Source organism: Pseudomyrmex gracilis, unplaced genomic scaffold (genome assembly GCF_002006095.1).
Source record: "Pseudomyrmex gracilis isolate BER0280 unplaced genomic scaffold, ASM200609v1 scaffold_88, whole genome shotgun sequence".
In the NCBI taxonomy this organism is placed as follows: domain Eukaryota; kingdom Metazoa; phylum Arthropoda; class Insecta; order Hymenoptera; family Formicidae; genus Pseudomyrmex; species Pseudomyrmex gracilis.
This window is the reverse complement of record NW_018020672.1, coordinates 462,748-485,003: the sequence shown is the minus strand read 5'-3', so window position 1 is coordinate 485,003 and position 22,256 is coordinate 462,748. Positions and strand designations below refer to the sequence as shown.

The 22,256-nt window shown below is 39.7% G+C and overlaps 1 protein-coding gene across 1 annotated transcript; it reads right to left on the bottom strand.

Annotated features, from left to right (window-relative positions):
• Positions 1-3,653: 3,653 nt before the first annotated feature.
• On the bottom strand, positions 3,654-4,658 carry LOC109855402. The gene is made up of 2 exons (XM_020429629.1): positions 4,602-4,658; positions 3,654-4,425 (listed from the first exon to the last, which is right to left on the bottom strand). Exons 1-2 carry the CDS (start codon positions 4,614-4,616, stop codon positions 3,934-3,936), a joined length of 507 nt encoding a protein of 168 aa, XP_020285218.1. The 5' UTR covers positions 4,617-4,658; the 3' UTR covers positions 3,654-3,933.
• Positions 4,659-22,256: the final 17,598 nt, after the last annotated feature.

The following is a 22,256-nucleotide window of genomic DNA, read 5'->3' as shown; positions in this document are numbered from 1 at the left end:
GCGCCCGCGGTCAGTGACCCCGCCAAGGCCGCGCGGCCGAGGTCAGTGCCCCGCCAAGGCCGCGCGGCCGAGGTCAGTGATCGTACTGTAGTATGTATATAATACATATAATACAATATAAAGTATAATATTATAAATTATATGTATAATATGTGTATAATTATATGTATTATATATATATGTATAATATATATTATTTAATGATACATATAATATAAATTACAGTCACGTTACTTTAATCGCGTATTATTTTTCTACTCTTTCCTGTCACGTGACTTTGTTTTTAATTTTTTCCACGTATACGACGAAGTGTCAAAATCGCTTTTCTGTCATTATTTACTCTCTCAATCTTACCGATTCGATTCGACTCGACTCGACTTGATCAACCAATGCAACGCGGAAAAGAGGCAACAATAGATGCGATAGATTTGACTCCGAAGCGCGCACTCCGCGGTACACATGGATTTTTTTTTATATAGGAGGAGGAGGATATCACGTTTGTGTTGTGTTTCTGCATTTTATTTTTTTATTTTACATTTTATGAATTTTGTTTGGTAACAAAGTAAATGTGTAGATGTATTTTATTTTTCTTGCAGATACTATTTTATTTGTTTTCTAAAATTTTTTTATTTTTTTGCAGCATTGTTGTTTTACAAGACGAAAATTAAACGTCACTTTGTACAGTTCGTTTTTGTTAAACAGGGAAGTGCTTTTCGGTAGATACACGTATAAATGAGCTCGAAGGAGGCGAAATCGCCAGGTCGGTTTCTGCGGAAGGAAACGAATAGTATAGAACGCGAATTCAGTTATTGTGTGGACTGCATAATCACGCGAGCGCATATATGCAATTCGGAATGCATGCGCTGGATTGCGGCCCGGGGGCAAATTCACCCTTACTGGCTCGCGTGTGTCCTATCCGCGTTCGTATCTCGATATTATGAGTACGGGCACTGACCTACCTTACTCCATGCTTACCCCACGGTTCGGTTCACATGATGCTTCGTCACTGTGTTCTTGAGGTGAGTGCTATATTATAATATATGACTCGATGCGAAATTTCGTAATTTTATTGGAGAAAGAAGAGCGTTATCAGATGTAGATAAATATATATATGTATGTATATATATATTTAAATATATATATATGTATATAATGTACATATATATCCATACATATCTTTACATTTAAATCGACTCGCAAAAGCAACGTACGCGTGTGTCGCGTGAGCTTTCCACACATACATAAATTAAAGATCACTCTATGAAAATATATTATTTATGTTTTTATACGATAATAATTTATTTGTTGTTTTTTGCGATGTAGTAAATTATATCATGAGATTTTCGAAGTTGAAACTTTATTCGATTGATTTCACTCAAAGAGAGAGTGAGAGAGAGAGAGGGAGAGAGGGAGAGTTAACTTTGTGTCGGCACACGTCAGAAAGTCATCGCGCGCGGAGAACTCGTTAATTAGATTTTCGTTATAAATGGAAAATTGATCAAAGAGTTCTTAAGATAAAAGCATCTAGCTGCATTTTATGTATTATATATATTGCGGTCAAAGAGGCAGGCCTCACTCCTAATTCACCGAGCGTTTAAATTTATATAACGCTTTTAGCGGCGAACTGCGCCAGCGTGGCGTGTTAGTCGCCAGTAAAGGTGCGTGGTGTGATCCCGTCTTACGAAACGTAGCGTGATAACATCGCGAACCGTAGTTAGTATATATGCGTGACTTACATCGTCGCCCCCGCAGAAAATCTCGCCCGCATTTTGAAATTAATTTCTCGCGTTCAAAAGAGAGAAATACTCCCGATGCTCCCGTCGAAGGTTTAACGCCGGAAACCGAATCGTGTTAGCGATAACACTAGTGTAGCAACAAATTTCAATTAAGATTTCTGCTCGAGATATCTCAAACTAGGCGGGGAGATATAACCGAAATAACCGTGTAAACGCGCAAACAAATAAAATAGGAGGGAAAAACAAACGAGGGAGACGGACGTGCTAAAAATATAATCACATTGTGTTCACGTTGAAAATAATGTCTTATGCTTCCGTGTGTAAAAAGACGAAAGCAATTGCAAAACTTTAAACGCGCAACTACGCGAAATAATTCAGATGAGTCGAGTAACGATAAAATTTAATGTGAATTCGATTGCTTCTTAAAAAACTTTTTCTCCGAAAGCGGAGTCAGGTGTACATTTCCTTCGAGCCATCTGCAGCTGATAGGAAAGCACGTAAGTTCTCAGCGGTTCTGTGCATTTTTTAATAACATAATTCACGCCGTTTGCCAACAAGGCGGAGTTTCCTCCCGAGAAAGAGAGAAACGCGCCGCCGCGTCGTTCCATTTTTCTTCAAGTTTCTCACAGGAGCGATTCGTATGTATGTATATATATATTTCTCTTCTCGAGAACTGTCGAAAGTTTTCGTGATCTCGCTTCGTCCTCCGCCTTTTTCGTTCGAGTTTCACACAATGGCGGCCGTTCTTCCTTTCCTACTACCGCTGTGTCTTCTGACTCGTAAAGATACGTCGAATTTTCTCGTCTCGGTTTCGCCTCTTCGCGAGGAACGAAATTCAATTTGAGATTGGAACCGTACGGAATTGTAATGTATCGAAGCGACGATATGTTTTAACGTTGAAATTACGTTAAGTCGGTCTTTCTTATTAATTAAAAAAGAATTACACGGAAAATTAGAATTTCAGAGTGGTTACATTACAACACTCGTTATGTAGCAAAATATATACTGCGAAGACAATATCATATATGTTATTTATTTATATATGTTGATAGTTTTATTTCGACAAAGTAATAATGAACTAAAAAAATTCATCTTTCTATACATTTATATATATTTACTTATATACAAGTAAAAATAATGTATGAATAAATTAATTGTATTTTTAGATTGATCGTAAACAAACTCTTGTTGCAATTTAAAAATTAGATTCAAGATAGTGTTAATGTAGCTCTGAGTTTTTCCAAAAAGACTGAGAAAAAACGGTCAATAAGAACTTGAATACAGGATTCGTAGTTTGTAATAATTGTATTCATTATAATTTACTATTATTATTGTTTTTAATTTATAATCATTGAATAACTTACACACATCCTGTGTCTAAGTTCTTAAATGACTGTTTTCAATCTATAATTTAGAAATTAGATCGCGGTTGCACTTATGAACGTAACGTGACACGAGCACGTGGATCGCACGTCATTCTACATCGGCGACGTGATGTCCGCGCGCCTTTAGTTACGACTGTACTTGTAGCTATACGCGACTCTAACCATCACGTAACGCGTACAATAATCTATTCCGCCACTGCCAGGCGTGTATTTTTGAGTTTACGTCGCCATGACGACCCGGCAAATCGCGCGCGCATACGTCCGTGACGACGACGATGACGACATCGACAACGACGACGACGACGACGACGACGAAGAGAGAGGCGGTCGTTAAAAGCGTCCAATGTTAAACTACCTTGTATACACGAGTCAACAAAACTTTGGGAAAAGCTTTGCTGCATCTAACGCTGCGCACATCGCAAATGTAACTGTGATGTAACACATACACGAAAAAATGTTATTGAAATATACATGTAACTGATATATATATAAATAACAGAGAAATGCTTGTACTACAGAAAGTAAATATAAGTGCAATATTAACAGCGGGGTTTTATTAACTCTAATCTTGTAAACTCCGAACATGAATGTCCGATTCTCAAATATGAGATATTTTATTATTTATTTAGTGAAAGAATTTCTAAAAACTAAAGAAACATATCAAAACTAATGTTATTTTCTTAATATAGAATGTTGAATAAAGTTCCATGAATTTTTACACAGTGTTTACAACATTTTAACCAATCCAACGACAGGAATGTACAAATACAAATGTATAGGATACGTATCTAAAACAAAAACGTTTTACAGGATTAAGTGTTACTCCCAGTTGTGTTCTGTACTTGCTGAGTGACGGGTTTTGACGTCTCCGTCGGTTCGGCAACACCGCTGTAGTCCTTTAACGCTTCGATCGAGAGCGATTGCGGCACCGATTGAGAATTCAGAACTTGGTTGTTAATGTTGCTCTCAGTATTGTTACGCGCCGAGTTCAAGATCAGCGGCAATGTGTCGATGTCGCTCACAAATCCGGCCAAAGCAAGTTGGTTCAAGCGAACGATGTTACCGAAGTTTCCCGAGTACAACGGATCTTCATATTCCAATCCGGAAGGATACACGACTAGGCTGTTATCCAGAGGGGAATATCCCTGGAATATCCTTGTGCCGAGATCGAACAGTCCAGTGGGATATCCCGCGAAGCTGTACGGGAGAGCGTAGTCCGAGACATCGAGACTATCCAACAGCAAGTTTCGCTTGTCCTTCTTCTGTGTCGGAGCCGCCAACACAGCGGTTGCCAACAACAGAATCTGCACAGTTTTTTTAAATAAAATAATATATATTTTATAATTGCTTTCTCATATGTCATGTCACGCAGAATTAAACAAGAAGTTTGACAACCTTTCTCACATTGTTACTCAATTTAAATAATAACGTACGCACTGTGTTTATGTATAAATAAAAAAAGATCTTCGTTGACACTTACCGCAAAGCTTCTCATTGTGTTTTGAATAGTTTCTTGAATAATTTCGCAGATCGACTGTGATCGTTAAGACAGACGATCGGCGTTTATATAGGAAATATCCAGTATACGCGCATACGATTATCTTCATAGAAATGACGACGAGGAACCTTGTTCCGCGTCGTCACAACTCGATTCCACTTCAAAAGCCGGTTGCTCGTCCTCGATCTATCCGAAAGTAAGAGCAAAAGTCATCATCTTGATTCCAAAACAAATTAAGACAATGTAATTTACATAATCTCGAGGTCTTGAGCGCTTGTATTTTATAAATATGTATTTCGGTTTAAATTAAATCGACATCTGTATATCAATTTTAACAGCGATCCAGTGCGGTCGCATACAAATTACTTAATCTTTGTCAATTAATGGAATTCTCTTCTCGCGGAGCGACTTCCTTTCAAAAATGTTATTGAGACGCTAGAGAGAAAAATTTATTATTATTTATTTCTCGTGTTTTTCGACGCGATAATGGACGCAGCAAGATAAAAAATGTCACGAGTATATAATTAAACGTGTTTTTAAATTTCTTTTTTTTTTCTTATACGTGCTTGTGACGACGAGACTGGGGATAAGCGAAGTCTCTAGATAGTCGGTCGGTGGTTCGGTTTTCTCCTGTGTTGTCGCATCGATGTAATTCTTTTTGTTTTTTTCACGAATCGATTAAAATCGGGAGGCGGATTATAATAACCCGGATCGTGCCAATATAACGGGAATGGCGACATCGATGAAAAAACAATGAAAGCGAAAATGTTTACGAGGGATTAATTCCAGACCGCACAGCAACGCGGATTAATCCGTTTGTGCGAGAAGGGCGCGAGTGCGGCACGCGATAAAACGAGCATTTACGGTTGATTCCATCTTTTGAGAGCCCGGGAATTCCGTCGGGAAATCTTCCGTTACGCTATGATACCGCACGCGGCCACGGAGATATTATTTATGACACACTTCGTAATCGTATTCGGCATGCACGCGGTCTCCTACGTACACCTACGTATACGTATGTATGCACGTACCTACCTACCTACAGAGCGCGGCCTCGCATGCGCTCGTAATTACTCAGCGCTTGTGCGCATTAATTTCGCGAAATAGCATCGTCAATGAGAAAAACAAAAAAAAAAAACAAAAAAAAAAAAAGAGAAAAGAGAACAGCAACGAAAAAAAAAAAAACACTCGTCTCTTACGGAAGAAATGCTGATAAAACGTAATTATTTCGAAGCAATTACACGGTAATTTCGCGCGGAAAATAATATTACATTGTTATAAGCTTTTAAAGCTCCGTATAGGGAATTACAAGGTGTGAATAATAAGTAGAGTGCACACACGTTTCTCACACACACAACACACACATACATTGCGCGTAACGCAATATTTAATTATATTGTATTATTATCATCAACTGACACACATAGAGAGAGAGAGACTTCTTAAAATTAAGTTATCGGGAATGAAAGAGTTGACGGGAGATACACACACACACACACACACATCGGAATCGATATCCTTTCTTTCCGATGCCCTGTACGACTATTTGTACGAAATCGATGTACGGCAATAACGACGTTCTCGCGCGATCGATTTCTATAATGAATAAAAAAGTCTAGGAATAATATTGTTGCAGACTCCGGTGCTTAAATTAAGGATGGCATTTGCTAGATTAATCATGAGACAAAGTGAGTGTGTGTGCAAAGGCGGCTCACAGAACGTGAATCGATATTCCTCGTCGTACACCGCGATATTCTCGTCGTTGCGTCTATTTTTTCTATCCAATCAGCTCTCTCAGATAAAATCCACGTTAATCGGCCTGATCAATCGCTAGATCGGAACGCATGCACTCTCTTTCTTCAAGAGACAGCGAGAGAGAGAGAGAAAGAGAGAGAGAGAGAGGGAGAGAGAGAGAGAGAGAGAGTCTTGATTTTACAACACAAACACAAAGGAAAATAAATAATAAATCCGGCCGTATAAAGAAAGTTCAACAACAATAGAAATATTAATGTCGAGAGTTAGCCGGCGGCGGAGTTAGCTGGTTTTGTGAACTTCGAAAAACTGCATTCTAAAACTTAAGAGGGAAAAAAGAAAAAGAAAGAGAAAAGATGGTCACGCGACAGAGATTCTAAGAATTCAAACTTCCACGCCGTTATTAACGTCCGGTAGAAATCGGATGCGTTTTCTAAGTGGTCCAAATTAGTTAGTTTTTTTTTGTGCGATATATCAAATTGGTCAAATAATCTGTGTTAAATAAATCTGGCACGCGAATTCTTTGTGGAGTTTGTTTTCACAAATGAGTGACCCGTGACGTTCAATGTGTTAATTTAACCCCTTTCCGTATAATAAGTCAGACTCGTGGTACCGATTACGGGCCAAACATGAAAAGAACATGAAAAAAAAAAAACAAAAAAATAATGTTATTTTGGCTCGTTTCGCGAAAGACTTTCCGCTTTGGCTCGCGTCTTGCCACACCGATTCGTACGGGAAAGGATTAATGTAATGTAACATATACGTTTATGCACATTTTTCCCTTTTTTTCGTGCGGTACTATCTTTACGCATCTGCACGCTATAACGAAAGTAGTTCGTACACGTCGCGTACAATTTAAAAATCGAACAGTGCACGTTAGAGTCAATAATCGATACTACGTAGCGGGATACGCGGCGCTTCGAAAAGCCGGTGACCGCGGCGCGTGGATTAGAAAATGCAGCGCGCGCGCGACGAGCGCGCACATCCCCTCGCAACCCCGCTTCTTTTTTCGCCGATACCTTCGTGTCGGTCGCACGTGACCTCAATGGCGCCACAGGCGAGTACGACGGCCCTGATACACCGTGACCGTACGGCGCGTCGCGACGCGGCTCGACGGAGCATGCCGAGGCCGGCCGACGGTGCACGAGGGCGTAGCGACGGCAACCACGTTTCTACCCTCGTTCCCAGTCCGTCGTGGTGTGTCTTGTCGGTCGCGCCGGCACGTCCGACCGAACCACGCGCCGCTGCTCTGTTTTCTCTCCCTCTCTCTCTATCTATCTCTCTCTCGCTCTTTTTCTACCTCCCGCCCTTCTCGTCCGACCAACCCTCCCCTTGCCCCTCTGGTACTCGACATTTTTTTCGGCGAGCCACGCCGGCATCCGCGGGGGTGTAGAGCCACGTTTGCACGCGCGCGGTGCGTGCACTCGCGAGTGCAAGTGGTATAATTTTTTTTTTTTTCCCCCATCAAACTCTTTTTGACGCGAGAGTTATGTTGTTGCCGTGCGATCTGCCCCGTGCACTGTGCGCGTCTTGAATTCGACCGGGGGTGAATTGCGGGTGAAGGTTCGCGCATCGCCCGGCGACGACGACGACGACGACGACGACGACAACGACGACGACGACGACGACAACGAGGGTGGAAGGACGGACGGGCGATGCAACGCGGCGCAGGGATGAACGTGCTGGCTGCGTGCTGCCGTCGCCCCGGCGCGCGGGGACGTTAAGGTAAGAGAGTTCAACGAACCACAGCGATTGCCGCTACCACGCGCGACTTTCACCCCTTGCCGCTCCATCTTCTCTTTTCTCTCTCTTTCTCTGTTTCTCTATGCACTTCCAAAGAGAAGGAAAAGGGCTGTTTACGAAGTTTCACGGAAACTCGCGAATTGTTCTGAACTTTAATCATTGCGGCAGTGACAGATCTATCTCCAGTGATATTTTAGAAAATGTCAGAGGAAAGAAAGTCAAGCGTAATGGTTTTCTGTATGTGTGTATATATATATATATATGTATGACTGCACGACTCCGAATTTAACAACGCTAGATTTGTGTTCACCACCGTGAAACATAAATCATATATATATATATGCATTTGTCTATGTATGGCACGCTGTGTGCGATATAGAGAAATTCTAAACTTTCATATTTCAATTTGTAATAATAATACTTGTTTAAAATTGTTTGGAAGTGTTTTCATCCGTTTATGTTGTGTTTACAATGTCACACGTGAAGTGCCGCGCTTCTGTTTTCCTCAAACATTTTCTCGTTACACGGAATATAACTCGTATCATGTATTATTTCGCTCGTTGATAAAGCAAATTATAGTTTCAGATAATGATGTGTGCGCTCTGTGAGATGTCAGTAACGTTACTCAGAGATCTAATTTCATTCACTCTGAGCACACACACACACACACACACACGTGCGCATTATCCGCACACATCAACGGACGATATAAATTAACGCAACTCGAGTTTTGCACTTTATTCTCGTACAGGTTTGCAAGACTGGTTTATCGTAAATTTGTTTTTATTTTTTTCTCGCGAGTTCTCGTGATATTAAAGAACTTTTAAATATGCAGTCGTGTCTCCGGAAATGAGGAGAATAATAAAGCGTTGTTTTTAAAAATCGCAAGAAAGTTTACGGCCAAGTGTGCTCCAAACGATTTGACCCGCGATAAAAATCGCAGTCGCCGTTATTTTCACACTGGCGTGGTTATATGCAGTTTAATTTTTTCGTTCTTTTTTATTTTTTTTTTTTTAGTTTGCAATTTGTCGGCGAAAATTCCGCACCGGGCTGTGCTGAAAGAGGGGAAGTAGGAAAAGGCGGGGTGATTAATGGTATCGATGACTGTCGAGAATTGATTACGTGATCAACGAAAGTTCAAGTCACGTAATACAAGCGGCTAGGAAAAATAAACGCGCCGCCGCGCGCGTTGTAGGTTTTAGTATCTAACCCGGAGAATGCTCTGGCAATGATTTCGAGGTCGATTACCCTAGAGATTTACTTTGGTGGTGCTATCGCGTCCACGAGAGCACGTTGAATGCGTTTATCGATTTCTCCGAAAATACACTACTATATATACGTCTACCATATATATATATATATATATATATGCTGCTTCGAACAGAAAAATACAGATACCGCAGATATCGCGAAACTGTTTGTCTTTCGGATTTTTTTGAAGATAAGTTTTTTTTTTCATCCGTATAAGTATTTTCTTTTGTTTCTTACATCAAAAAAACTATTACAAGTTTGACTTTTTAGGTTTCTAATATTTTACTTTTTAATATGTTACAAGTATTGTCGTATTTTTGTATTTTTTTAAAAAGAAGAACTGTAATTTTGTTAAAAATAAGTGTTCAACTCCAGACGATTAAAAAATTTACAATATTGAAAAATTTACAGACTTGAACAATCGAAACATATCGATTCACATATAATTTTAGATGCACAGAGACACAGTCACTTTTTTTCGGAGCGGTTCTTCGTCGTTTCGCGAAGCGTGAAATTGGCGTTGTGCTTAATTTCCACTGTCGTATAAACGACGACGGGACTAACGAATCAGAATTGTGGAAAGGCGTTCGTTCGTCGTTCGGCGACCCCTCAAAGTCAAATATAGCAGCATAAAGTTGGAGATGGGACATTACACTCGGAGGTTATTGCACCTGGCGCTGCACTAAAATTATAGACAAGATATCGACAAAGCGATAACAAATTTACGCGTTTTGCGAGATATTTTAAAATCCATCGAAACAACTAGTTCTTCTCGGAGAAAAGAAAACTCGAGACAAATCCTATCTTTTTCGTATTTTTCAGTTTCTTTTTTTTCTTTTTTTTTAAAGACGCGATCTCGTGTTTCTTTGGTGTCAGCTGTATTGTCACGTGACAAGTCACGTTTGGTTAAAAAAATAGATGACATTTGTTTCAGCGGTACAAAGCGCGAAGCACATTTCTTCACCTCTTCTTTTGACGGGAAAGAACAGAAGCGGGAACGTCGTAAAAACTTCATCCCATTCCTCTTATCGATATATCTTCTCCACTCCCTCTCGCTTGAACACGAATTATCACGGTGTAGGGGCGCGTCCCGAACGGGGAAATTAATGATCGAAACTCCGATCTAAGGACCCGAGAAAACTCTTTATGATCAGAATATGAATGAAGGAAATAGAGCTGCTTTATGTAAGTCGGTTTTGATAGAGCGGGTTGTGAAATAGACACAATTATCGTTTCCTCGGTCTCGTTTGTAACACTATCTTTCGTCGGATGTTTTTCTTGCTTTCGTCTTTGTGCGCGCAGAGTCTCTAGATAGACGCTTAAAATTACAGAAAAGTATTGCACAGGTTTTTATTCGCTTGTTCATTGTGAATTCTATTATACGTCGCGCGATGGTCGTCGGACTTTTATCGCGCTCCGTTATAACGCTAGTATCTTTGCTCACAAGACAACATGGATGCATCTTTCACAATTGCGTTTTTTCGTTTTCAGTTTTGTTCCCTACGGACGGTCTGCTCTCTGACACACATTTTTTCGCGAAAAAAGAAAAACGCAGAAATTTACATTTGTACGTACGCGGTGTTCTCTAAATACGCTGTTAAAACTGAGATTTCTCCAGCTTAATATCGATATACAGCGAAAAAAATCTCATTTAGGTAAATTTCTTTTCGTTTGGAAAAAAAGATATTTAGATTTTTGTTTTTTTTTGTTTTGAAAAAATGACCTTGTTATTTAATCCGTCGAAATATACGAGAAATGCGTTTTTATCCCAAATCTCTCTCTCTCTCTCTCTCTCTCTCTCTCTCTCTCTGTCTTCCTGCATCTTTTCGTCGTTCTGAGTAATTAAAAATAAATTTCTTTAATTACTTTTTTCCAAAAAAAATAACAGATTATATACGGAAAAATCGACTTGAAAAATTATAAGCCGCAAAACGTAGTTTTGCGACTTTTCGCCGTGTTGACTCGAGGTTTTACCGCATTCAGAGAGCTTTTTTTTTCTCAGTATGAAAGGCTTACCGCGGGGTTCAAGTGTCCGAGATAAAAAGAAGGTATGAAGAGGGAGAGAGAAAGAAAGCGACACGCAAAAATCTGGTGCAAAGCTGTTCCTGCCTGTTCAGCCGTCTTATAAAATTCACAATTGGGATTTTGCACCTGAAATTTTATGTGTCTACATATTGATTCACACAGTATTTCAATGCGGATATGGCAGTTCGTCGTTTTAATAATAATAACTTGTCTCGCATAAAATATTCGAGGAACTTCAGTCTTAATTTCAACGATAAACACAGCCGAGTTTCCCTAATGAAGCGTCGGGGAAGCTGGCAGTTATGAGCAATCGCGACGACAAATATTTCGAAGCTTCGCGTCTTTCAAAATTTTCGATTTTCGTTGTTTGAAAATTTTGCAGAAGCGTTATTTTTTTTCAATTTATTTTCTTTCAATACTTATCTCACATCTAAAACGAAACGTAAAGCAAACGTATCTTCGGGGAGCTATACTCGCGTAACGACGACGATCGGGACAAACACGCGATCGCGTTTTCATCGTTAACGATGTGTACCAAAGATCTTCTCGCGATGGCACGTTTCGAGTCACGTATCGATCTCTCGTCTTCCTGTGCATTTATAAACTCGGAGCGCTAGGTACATTCCGCGTTATGTTCTATTATGCTACTGTTTTATAATAGAAATGATTCCATATATGTATATATGTATATATATATATATATATATATATATATATATATATATATGTATGTANCTTATGTTCTGCACAGTTTTTTTTAATCTAATTATCGACGACCAATGCTGATAAATCTAGATTCCATATATGTATATATGTATATATATATATATATATATATATATATATATATATATATGTATGTACGTATGTATGTATGTATGTATATACATACACACAATCTAGACCACGTTTGTGTTTGCCTTTGATGAAGAAACCCATCAGAACACCCACACATTTACGTTCCAATCACAATATGGTCGGTAAATAATAAAGCAATACTCCGAATCGGGAGGTTGTAAAATCGATATGAAAACATCGTTTGAATATGTTTTAATTTCACATGAAATAACGGAGCGTATAAAAAATGTCGTACGCTACGAGTATTGATGTGACGCGTGTATAATGATGTTTAAACATGACCATCACTCAATAGTATACGAGTATTATTTTAATGCCTGACAAATAGTATGCCAATTAATTTGCAAAAGAAATATTTGTGATATACTCTCGAATAAAAGGGCAAAAAAATTGCGACGTACGTTGAGGTAAAACTCGGTCAATTTGCAGAGGTGTGAAGAGTAATATGTAATGTCGAGATTCTCAGATTGCGCGTATATCTCGGATTTTCACTTCGTACACGTGTATAATTCAAAAGGATCGTCCGTCTGACTCAATCCTGTCTCGCGCTATTATGCGCGGTCAGAGATCGTTGGATATGGTCGGCGGGACCTTCTCTTTAAGCTCTTTAAGTCGTTAAGCTTCGACTCACGTAAATGGAAGGCTCGCGTGCGTGTTGCGTAAACGGAAAGCACATGTGTGTGCTTTTATGTCGCGCTTACTTCGGAAGCAATAATCTTATCATTAATAGGTATAATCCGGTAAGAGTTTTGCGACGGGAGAACGAACGTTTCTCTACATAATTTATGATGTATTTCGAAATCCATTTCTGCGAAATAGTTCAGAGTTATGTTGTACGGCCACTTTTGCGTCGTTCGAAAATTCGCAATTATTGAGACACGTAAAAGAAAAAAAAAATATTTGTTTTTCCGTTTACAAGACAAATATTTATACAAGTGCATCTGTCTCTCCAAAAAACCAACCCCACTTTTTATATACATTTTTCCTTGTTTTTGCGTCTCTCAAAAAACCAACTTTGATATATTATCGCGTCGGGCCGATATTATCTTCTCATTTGATATTCCGCCGATAACTCACGAATAAATAAATAAATAAATATATATATATATATATATATATATGTGTATATATATATATTCCAATCAATAGCAGGATAAAATATCCTGAGATACGTCAATCTCTCAGGTCTAGCGTGTCCCGATCATGCATACGCACAAGAACGTGTAATCAAGCGGCGAAAGGTCGCACTCGTCACGGTGGCTGTTAAATTATTATGATTAACCCGGTACAATCTGCGCGTGCGGCAGGTTCGGGCTCCGATTACGAGTCCGTTCTGTGATTAATGTTTAAGCGTCGCCTGGTTTTTTAAACAGATTATAGCTCGTCGTATCGATCGGTTCGACGGAATGACGTTGGCATTCACGTACTTAAAGAACGGTCAGACAGGAGTTTATTTCGAGTCGTCGTCGTCGTCTCCGTCCGTGACTTTGGATGACTTTACGACGACGTGCATGATGAAATCATTTATCAGTCGACAAGCGCGATATTACACGCGCGAAAGATATAACGCGCGTGATTGTTACACACAGTGTGCGAAGTTCATTTACGCGATGACTGCCAAAAGCAACATTAAGAGCCGCGATACACACACGTGGAACAGTTGTAATATATTTATGTTGTGGGATGATTTCGCGAACGATATTATATATTTCACTTGTTATCTTATAAGATCAGTATATATCAACACCTTTTCTCTTTTTTTAGAACTTAAACAAATATTTACTGATGAAACGATATTTCGATTATGAGAGAAAAAGAAAGAGAGAAAGAAAGAGAGAGAGAGAGTAAATTAAACATTACAAATAAAAGATATGAAAAATAGATTACATAAGAATAAACAACGATTTCTTTGATTCTTTTTTTCTGCTCTCATCTCTTGTATTCTTATTGTATACTTAAGAAAGTGTTTGTAAAGCTGCTGGTAAAAGTTTGTCATACGGCTATGTATATACACGAGCTTGATAGATCGCTAATCTGAAAATATACTTCACGTCGATCTTACTTAGTGTGTATATTCGCGTAGAGTGACCGTAAAAGACGGAGTCGTTAAGAAACAATTTTAGAGAGACTGGCGTTCAAAGTTTATAGCAAACTGCAAATAATGCGCATAATTCACACACATAAACAAATTTGCGTGAAAGCGTTAACCTTTCGAAACAAGTTCCGACGAAGAAAGGCATATTCGAAACTTTCGCACTTGCGTGAACTTTCGCATTATCATAGAAATTGCAACGCTATTGTTACCGCAATAAAGAGTTCAGAAGGAATTCTTCCGACTTGCTGCTCTAGAGAAGTTGCTTACCGGATTTTATCTTAGCATCGACACAATTTCTCTCGGAAAAATTTACGCCACGCGCGCGCGGCAATTTGAATGCGCGTTAAATTAAATGCGATTGTCGCAAAGTAATTTGTCCATTATCCTAGCTAATTAACACCGAACGTTTGACGACATTAATTATCATTATTGTAAATTATTTATTTAAGAGATGATTGAAAATCGCGTTTAATATGGCGAAACGCATATCGGTGACTTGTTTGTCAAAATTGCTTTGTGTAACGTTCGAACGTTGTTTTACGGTATCTCAAAAACTCACAAGGATATAATTTCATCCAAATTTATCTGAATTTAATTGTGTGTCTTTACTTGTATACTATATATAGATAACTGGAAAATTGCTGAGAGATATATATATACGCACAGCAATTTCGAGTAATTCCTGCAGTTTGTCGCGACATCTGCGCGCACGAAGAAAGATGATTTACTTCAACACTCCAAAGAGCACTCCGATTACATGCATGCAAGACGATTCGGTTGCATACGAAATTGCACTAATGTGTTTCTGTGTGCGTGCGTGGGTTGCATAATTACGTTCCACGTATACGTACACGGGAACTGATGTAAGTCCCGCCCTAATGAATTTTCGATAATCGATTCGTCTAACCGAAATACACTGATGCGTTGTAGTAACCGGCCGCATTCGACTGCGCAATATGCGTATTGTTTTTTTTACATCGACCATGGAGAGGTTTTTGTTTTTCCTTGCATTTCATGCGAAGCTTTGAATAACGAATTGTGTACAATATTTTTCCTCGTGATTAGTTGCGAACATTTCCGCTTTCCCGGTTTCAACAATGCTCATTACGGAAAGCGCGCTTTTATATTTCAATTTAGTTCAAGTATATATGCGGCTTATTAACCACATATGCAGGTATTTGCTAACAAATTCGTATCGGCGTATTATAGAGCCGCTTCAAATTGTAGTTCTGAAACAAAAATTATTAATGCTAACAGGATTTATTAGTTGTCAATTAAATAAATTTATTATAAACTATATAGATATGTGTTAAATTTTAATTGTTATAATTAATTGTTATTAAACACCAAATATATTGACAAATATCGCGATATCCAGTGTAATTATTCAAACATCAAATACTGATACAAATCCTTCCGCGATTCAATTTGCCACAAACAAATCCATTTATTTAAAAATACTATTGCCGCAACAACGCGCTTGCAAAGTGAAAAAACATTGCCGGCGTCAGGTTCTCGTTCCGAAATGTAATAGTCTTATTGCACACGTGAACGCGATGAGATACGTTTGCTTTGCCGCCGTTATTTAACATCGTGATGTGTGATGTTTATTATTTATTTTCATCATACACATGGAAATACGCGCGAGCGAAAGAGACATACAACGAAATCGTGCAAAACATATAATTTAGCTGCGCTCCGAGAGAAGTCAGTTTTATCGCAAGCGATTCGATGGGTCGTGTTAGGTGATCGTGTTCTCCTCAAGACTTGCATATCAAAAAGTGTTCCGCGATAATGTTTCTTGGTTGATAGAGCTCGTCTCGCGCTTTTCCTAGTTTTACTATCGACATTCTGTCAAGACTTCAGCGCGGCAAAAGCGTACCGCCAAGATACGACAAAAATAAAGTTTGTGTTAACTGAAAAACACGACCGCAATCAATCTCTCCATTAAAAACTTGATTACGCCATAAAAGAAGCAACGCGACGGAAAAACCATATTTAGGTTAAAAATTGCTACGTACATATTTATTTTTTTTTTTTCAGAGAGACATTACTCGACAGCAGGCGCATAAAAAAAAGATGACAAATTCAACGGAACCGACTGTTTATCTTGTCGACAGACATTAATGCATTTTACATGCGCGCACTTGAAGAATAATCCAATCTACGTGTGAAATATAATCTACACATAACATATCGAATTATTATTATTTTTTATTTTTCATGTAATTTATTTTCTTCGTGAGTTTTTCGGAAAATAGTGAAAGTTCGAAGAGGAGAAATACATCCACGAGACGAGCGCGAGCGCGAGCGCGCGTGCGGCTTTCTTCTAGTCTTAATAAGTTTCAGAGCGAACGAGGTCACGTGTATCACACGTAAGATATACGCCTGCGGTGCGCGCATATACCTTCATGTGTGCACAGTAAACTATACGCGGACGACGGGGCGGATGCCGAAGCTTCAATGTGGTTCGGGCGCGAACGAAATAAACGGGCGTTGAAACACATATGGAGCAACGGCGGAATTACACATAACGCGCGACAGCCTTCGGGGTTCTGTACTCTCTCCAACCTAAATAAGACGTCTCCAAATTCGCCGGAGAGAATATCAAAAACAGAGAGAGAACACGCGCGATTTCGGCAAAATGAGAAGCAATAAATATCGGAAGAACTCACGCGGTGCGCAAAAATTCGAGAAAAAGTCGTAAGATTGACGGATTTTTGAGAGAGATGGATTCTTGAAAGACACATACATAATTCTTGCGGAAGAATGGAAGAATACAGACAATAAAGAGCGAAATATATCTTCGAGAAGAAGACTGTGTTCTGAGATACTCTGTATCCTTTTATATCATCGCGCGCGATGTTGAAACAGAATAATCGATTTTAGTAGATTCCGGGGGTTGTGCAGAGGCCTATTCGATAGCGTCGAAGTAAAGCGACCTCGAAACAGTGGGTTCACTGCGGCGAATTAATTTCCATTTCAACGCGCGTCGTGATATATAAATCCCATCAATGAATTAAACGGTCTCAAAAGATAGACGATGGAAAATGTAGGCCGCGACGCGCGGCATGTAAATATATTATATTTTGCGGAGGATATTCTTGCGGAGTCACCGGAAGCTTGTCCGCGATTTATTAATCGCTTCTAATTGCGCTTGAATTATTTCATAGCATGATGACCTGGCGAATTAAGCGCCGCGTTTATTTCCTCGCGTGATGAAATTTCGAACGATATACGTGTTGTGCCAAGTGTCGCGGTTTGTTCCCGTCAAAACAAATTGCAACAAAATGAGGAATATAACTGTCTTCCGTGAGGAAACTTTACCGCAAACGTATGACTCTGAAATGTTTCATCGATCCTTTTATTTATCGGATTAAATGGAATTTTATTATACAATAAATAATACATTATTTATTCTAGAGAGAGAGAGAGAGAAAGAAAGAGATTTTGAGATTAAAAGAGAACTAAATTTCGCGATTTAAAAATATTTAAATTTCGACCGAAGAGTTAATTAAACGTAGAAACAGCGGCGTTGCAGCAATATTTCGACAATTGAAACTGACGATAAAATCTTTCTTTGCAAAGCGAGATGGCATCGGGAGTTTCTTGCGATATATAAATGTCGGGCATTCACGACGTCTGACAGCGTTTGAAATTTAGGCTGCGAAGATAAGCTTTTTCGACGTAACTTACAAATTACAAAAGGAACGTTGGCTATATCCGTCTTTCTCGCTGGTCTGTTGTCCGCGATTTATCGTTCGTTTTGCCTCGTCGTAATTCTCACAGCCGATTTCGGATGAACTCCGGAATCGGCTGTCTTCCCTGTGACCTTTTCCCTCAATGGGGCGAAAAATACAGAGTGGAGTGTGTCAATGTGTGTTAAGGGATAATAGCTCAGAACGGGTCACGCAGTTAAAGTAACGGTAGCAAATCACCCTTTGGGTTTAAGCAGGTATAGCCTCGGTCGAATAATCTCGGCTCAGGACGAACGAAGAGAGGTAAGGAGGAGTGACGTTATTTCATTAGCCCGGCGGATTAATGAAGCACGGCTGCGCGTGTCTTGAGGCGCAAAAATTCCCGTATAATCCGATCAGTCATTAGAAGCGTTTTACTTTGTTCGCTAATTACGCCCGAAAGTTGTTAAGGGATTATTAAATGAAGCTTGTTTATGAAATACGTACGGACAACGTGTCTCTCTAAATAAAAAAAAAAAACCTCATCGAGTGCTAAATTATGACCACACACATGATGAGAAATCGAGATGTGAAAAGAAAACGCGATTCAAGAAACCGCGCGTATAATATCCGTTTACGCAAAATGCGTAATTCGATTTAATTAAAACGCAATTTAATTTTTAACTTACACAATTCGTTTCCCGCGCGCGCACAACGAAACGATGAAATAAACCCGTATTTTCAAACAACAACAACTAAACGTTTAAACGGAGAAACAACGTGTGTTACGGAACGACAAACAAGTGGAATAAGCAATGCGATCACACATTTAACATATCTACCTACATTTGGTTCACATTTACAATGGAATAATATATACGTGACATTATGTAATTTGTTTAATTAAATTGTCGCGCGCTCGCCGACAATTAAACACACGTCGGTTTAAAATACAACGAAAAATGTTAAACGTTAAAAACTCTCGAAATTATACATCGCCGTCTAAACACGTCAGATATCGGAGTTCGAGAAAAAAGAACACACAGAGGAGAGAATCGTTCAGCGCTCATCGATCTCGTTCTCCGCCCCGATAGAGCTCGGCTCTATCGCGGGCTTGCACCTTAATTTTCGTGGGCGAACTTTAACACTATTAACTCTGCCTTTCTCTCTCTCTCTCTCTTTGTTATCTGACTTCGTTAATCTCAAACTCCCCGAGCGATATGTCAATCCGTTCTCTCTTTCTCTCTTTCTCTTTCTCTCTCTTTCTCTCTCTCTCTCGCTCTCGTTGTAACTTCGAAATGTCGATAGATTTATCGAAACGACGATCGCGCGCGCACGTATGCACATGACCGCGTGTCATTACGTGTCGCTTTTATGTGCCGCCGTCACGAATATAACTATCGCGCGAGAACCATCGCGCGTAGAAACTTTACAACACCTACCGAGAAGACTCACATTTAGTCAGGACGCGACACCGGTGCAATGTGTGATCTTGAAATTTCGCGAAAACCGCTGCATCCTCCCGAGCATATAACTCACGATGCAAATTCATGAGACGGAGAGAAATTCGAATTTAGATATAGATTTTGCTTTTATTAGCGTATTCGTATACGCTTGCGCACGGTAAAACTCTTGCTCTGAATTTAATTCGACGCTGTTTATACGAGAACGTGAAACTTGCTCGTCCGTTCGTTTAATTTTTCAGTGTTTGGTGAAAGCACGGGGGGAGGGGTTTTTCTTTCGCTCCACTCGTCTCTCTCCCGATCCGCAGTGCTCCTCTTGTGCGCGCGTGACCTTTTGCTCGCTTTTTCGCTTTAATTGAACTTTATTACAATCCTTTAATCAGCTTCGATAAATTTAACCGGCGCGGTTTCGGTCAGGGAGCTTTTTATCATCGTGTGCCGACGTTATGGTGCAGCAGCAACAGCAGCCGGAAGGAGGCCAGGTGCGACGTTTGAGTTCTCTCAGAAAATTTATGTCGCCATATGAAATCCGCTTCTATAAAGAGAATTCTATTCTTCTTCTTCTTCTTCTTCCGATACGTCTCACACATATTAGAAAATAAAATTGCTTAAATCGTCAAGTTCAGAATATTCGGATGTAAAATAAATTTCCTTTTAATTGCTCATCGTTTCGGATAGAGTGGCGTTTGATTAAAATTTAGTTTGTTTTCGCGTCAACGAGCGGTTTTAATTGGTTCGTTTGTCAACTTCCGCGAAACGTTTCGTTCTTTCATTCGATCACGCCACTTATCGGAATCCAAAAATTTGTCGTTTACGGTTTATCTCGCCCTCCCCCCTCCCTTGTTTTTACTCGCCGAGAGATAATTGGCAAATCGTTAGCGATGCGACTGTACAAAAACTGTTTGTAGGTTTGCGATATTTCGTTTCATAAAGTTTATTTTAGAAAAAAACCTTTATTTGTAAAAGTTTGTGAAAAACCAGGAAAGAGAAAAAAATATTTTTGCAAGAAAAAAATATATTTACATTTTGTGTGTTTACTTTTTATTTGTCTTTTACATTTCGCGCGTATTACGCGCGCCGGGGATTTATCGAATGCTTTTCTCTCTTTAACAAATGCGCGTAACGCAAAATAACACGCGGATTTTCTCGCCGGTTCGCTTTCTCTCTACGTCGCTTCGCTTGTCTCGGATAAATCGGCCGTAATGAGCCAATCAGCGCTCACGCCTAAATAAACAATCCCAGATACGGACGAGCACAGGAAAAAAACGAGCGGTTCCTTCTCCTTCTCTTCTTCCTCGAGCTTGTTATATTATATTATGTTTTTATTCGCTCGCAATTTCCGGGCATGGAAAGGAAGGAGATACGATTCGTTACCTTCGCGCACACTCTTTTACTCTCTCTTTCCCCGGCACGTACTTTTTCATCTCTGCAATCCCTCTCTCTCTCTCGCACGCGCGCGCGCGCGTGCAGAAATCCGACACTCGATTTCCACTTTATTTTGATCTCTATGTCGCGCGCGTTTTTCATCTCGTTTTTCCCTATCGGACATGTTTTTTTGTCATTTATTTTTCTATTATTAATATTTCGACCTTTTCTCTCACTCTCCTCCGGCTGTCCTCCTTGTCCCGCAACTCTGATTGCAGCGTTGTTTTCTCATCCTCGTTTTTTCTTTCCGGAATGATAAAAAAATAGGTTCGCGCGCGCGTTGATCAGCGTTTACTCTATCGACCGAGTTTTTATCTGATCCGTCGTATATTAGCGAGCTTTTACGCGCGCATAAAACGCCGCGGCAAACGAAGTGCGTCGTTACGTCGTCGTCGTCGTCGTCGTCGTCGTCGTCGATGTTAACCCTTTGCCGTATGTGTGCCGTTGGATTAACTATATACGCGAAGGTTAATATTGTATTCACCATCGGTCATTCGGCCTTTGTTCCTCGCGTTATCGTGTATGTATTGTATTTTTTTTGTTTTTGATGCCGGGTCCGTTGGAAATGGAAAAAAAAAGACACTCTTATCTTTGTGTGTATGTGCGTGTGTACAGTACAGTATGAATAAATAAGATACATCGCGTTTGCGTTTACTCGCGGGAAAAACAGTTGTTCGCAAGAAAGAAATGACGGGCAGACACTCGAGAAAGAAAGAATACTACAGAGAGTAGCTCTTCTGTCCATAATTTTATTTTCCAATCCCGCACAGAGACGAGAGAGAGAGAGAGAGGGAGACGCGGGCAATAATGGCCGCGCGATAGATTCCGGAAAAAGCATTTGCGACGGGTGGTTTCCATTAGAGTCGTTCGCTTCCGGAAATGTTCTTAACTAACGCCATCAGGTTTTGTGCACGTGGCGTTAGTCAACGCGTGCGACGCTTCTTGCAAAGTTGTTTAACTTCGCTTCGAGATCTTTGAGAAGTATCTATCTTGATTATATATATATATATGTATATACTTTCATTAAATTGGCGATCACGTCATGCACGTTGTCATGAATGCAAAGAGAAAGAGAGAGAGAGAGAGAGAGATGGAAAGCGAAAAGAACGTAATTTCTTTTATTAGATACGAAGTTCCGGTTTTGCATATAGAAAAAGGATAGGAAAATGTGTACGCGCATTCCAAAAATATATTTATTCGCATGGCAACGGTCTTTTGCGGGCAAGAAGAGATATATACGTTCGGTGGAGTACGGTTATTCGCTATTAAATTTTCAGCAGATGTTAAAATGCATATATTGTTAAATATATTTACCGATAACGAAGGTTCGCAGCATACCAAATAGGAA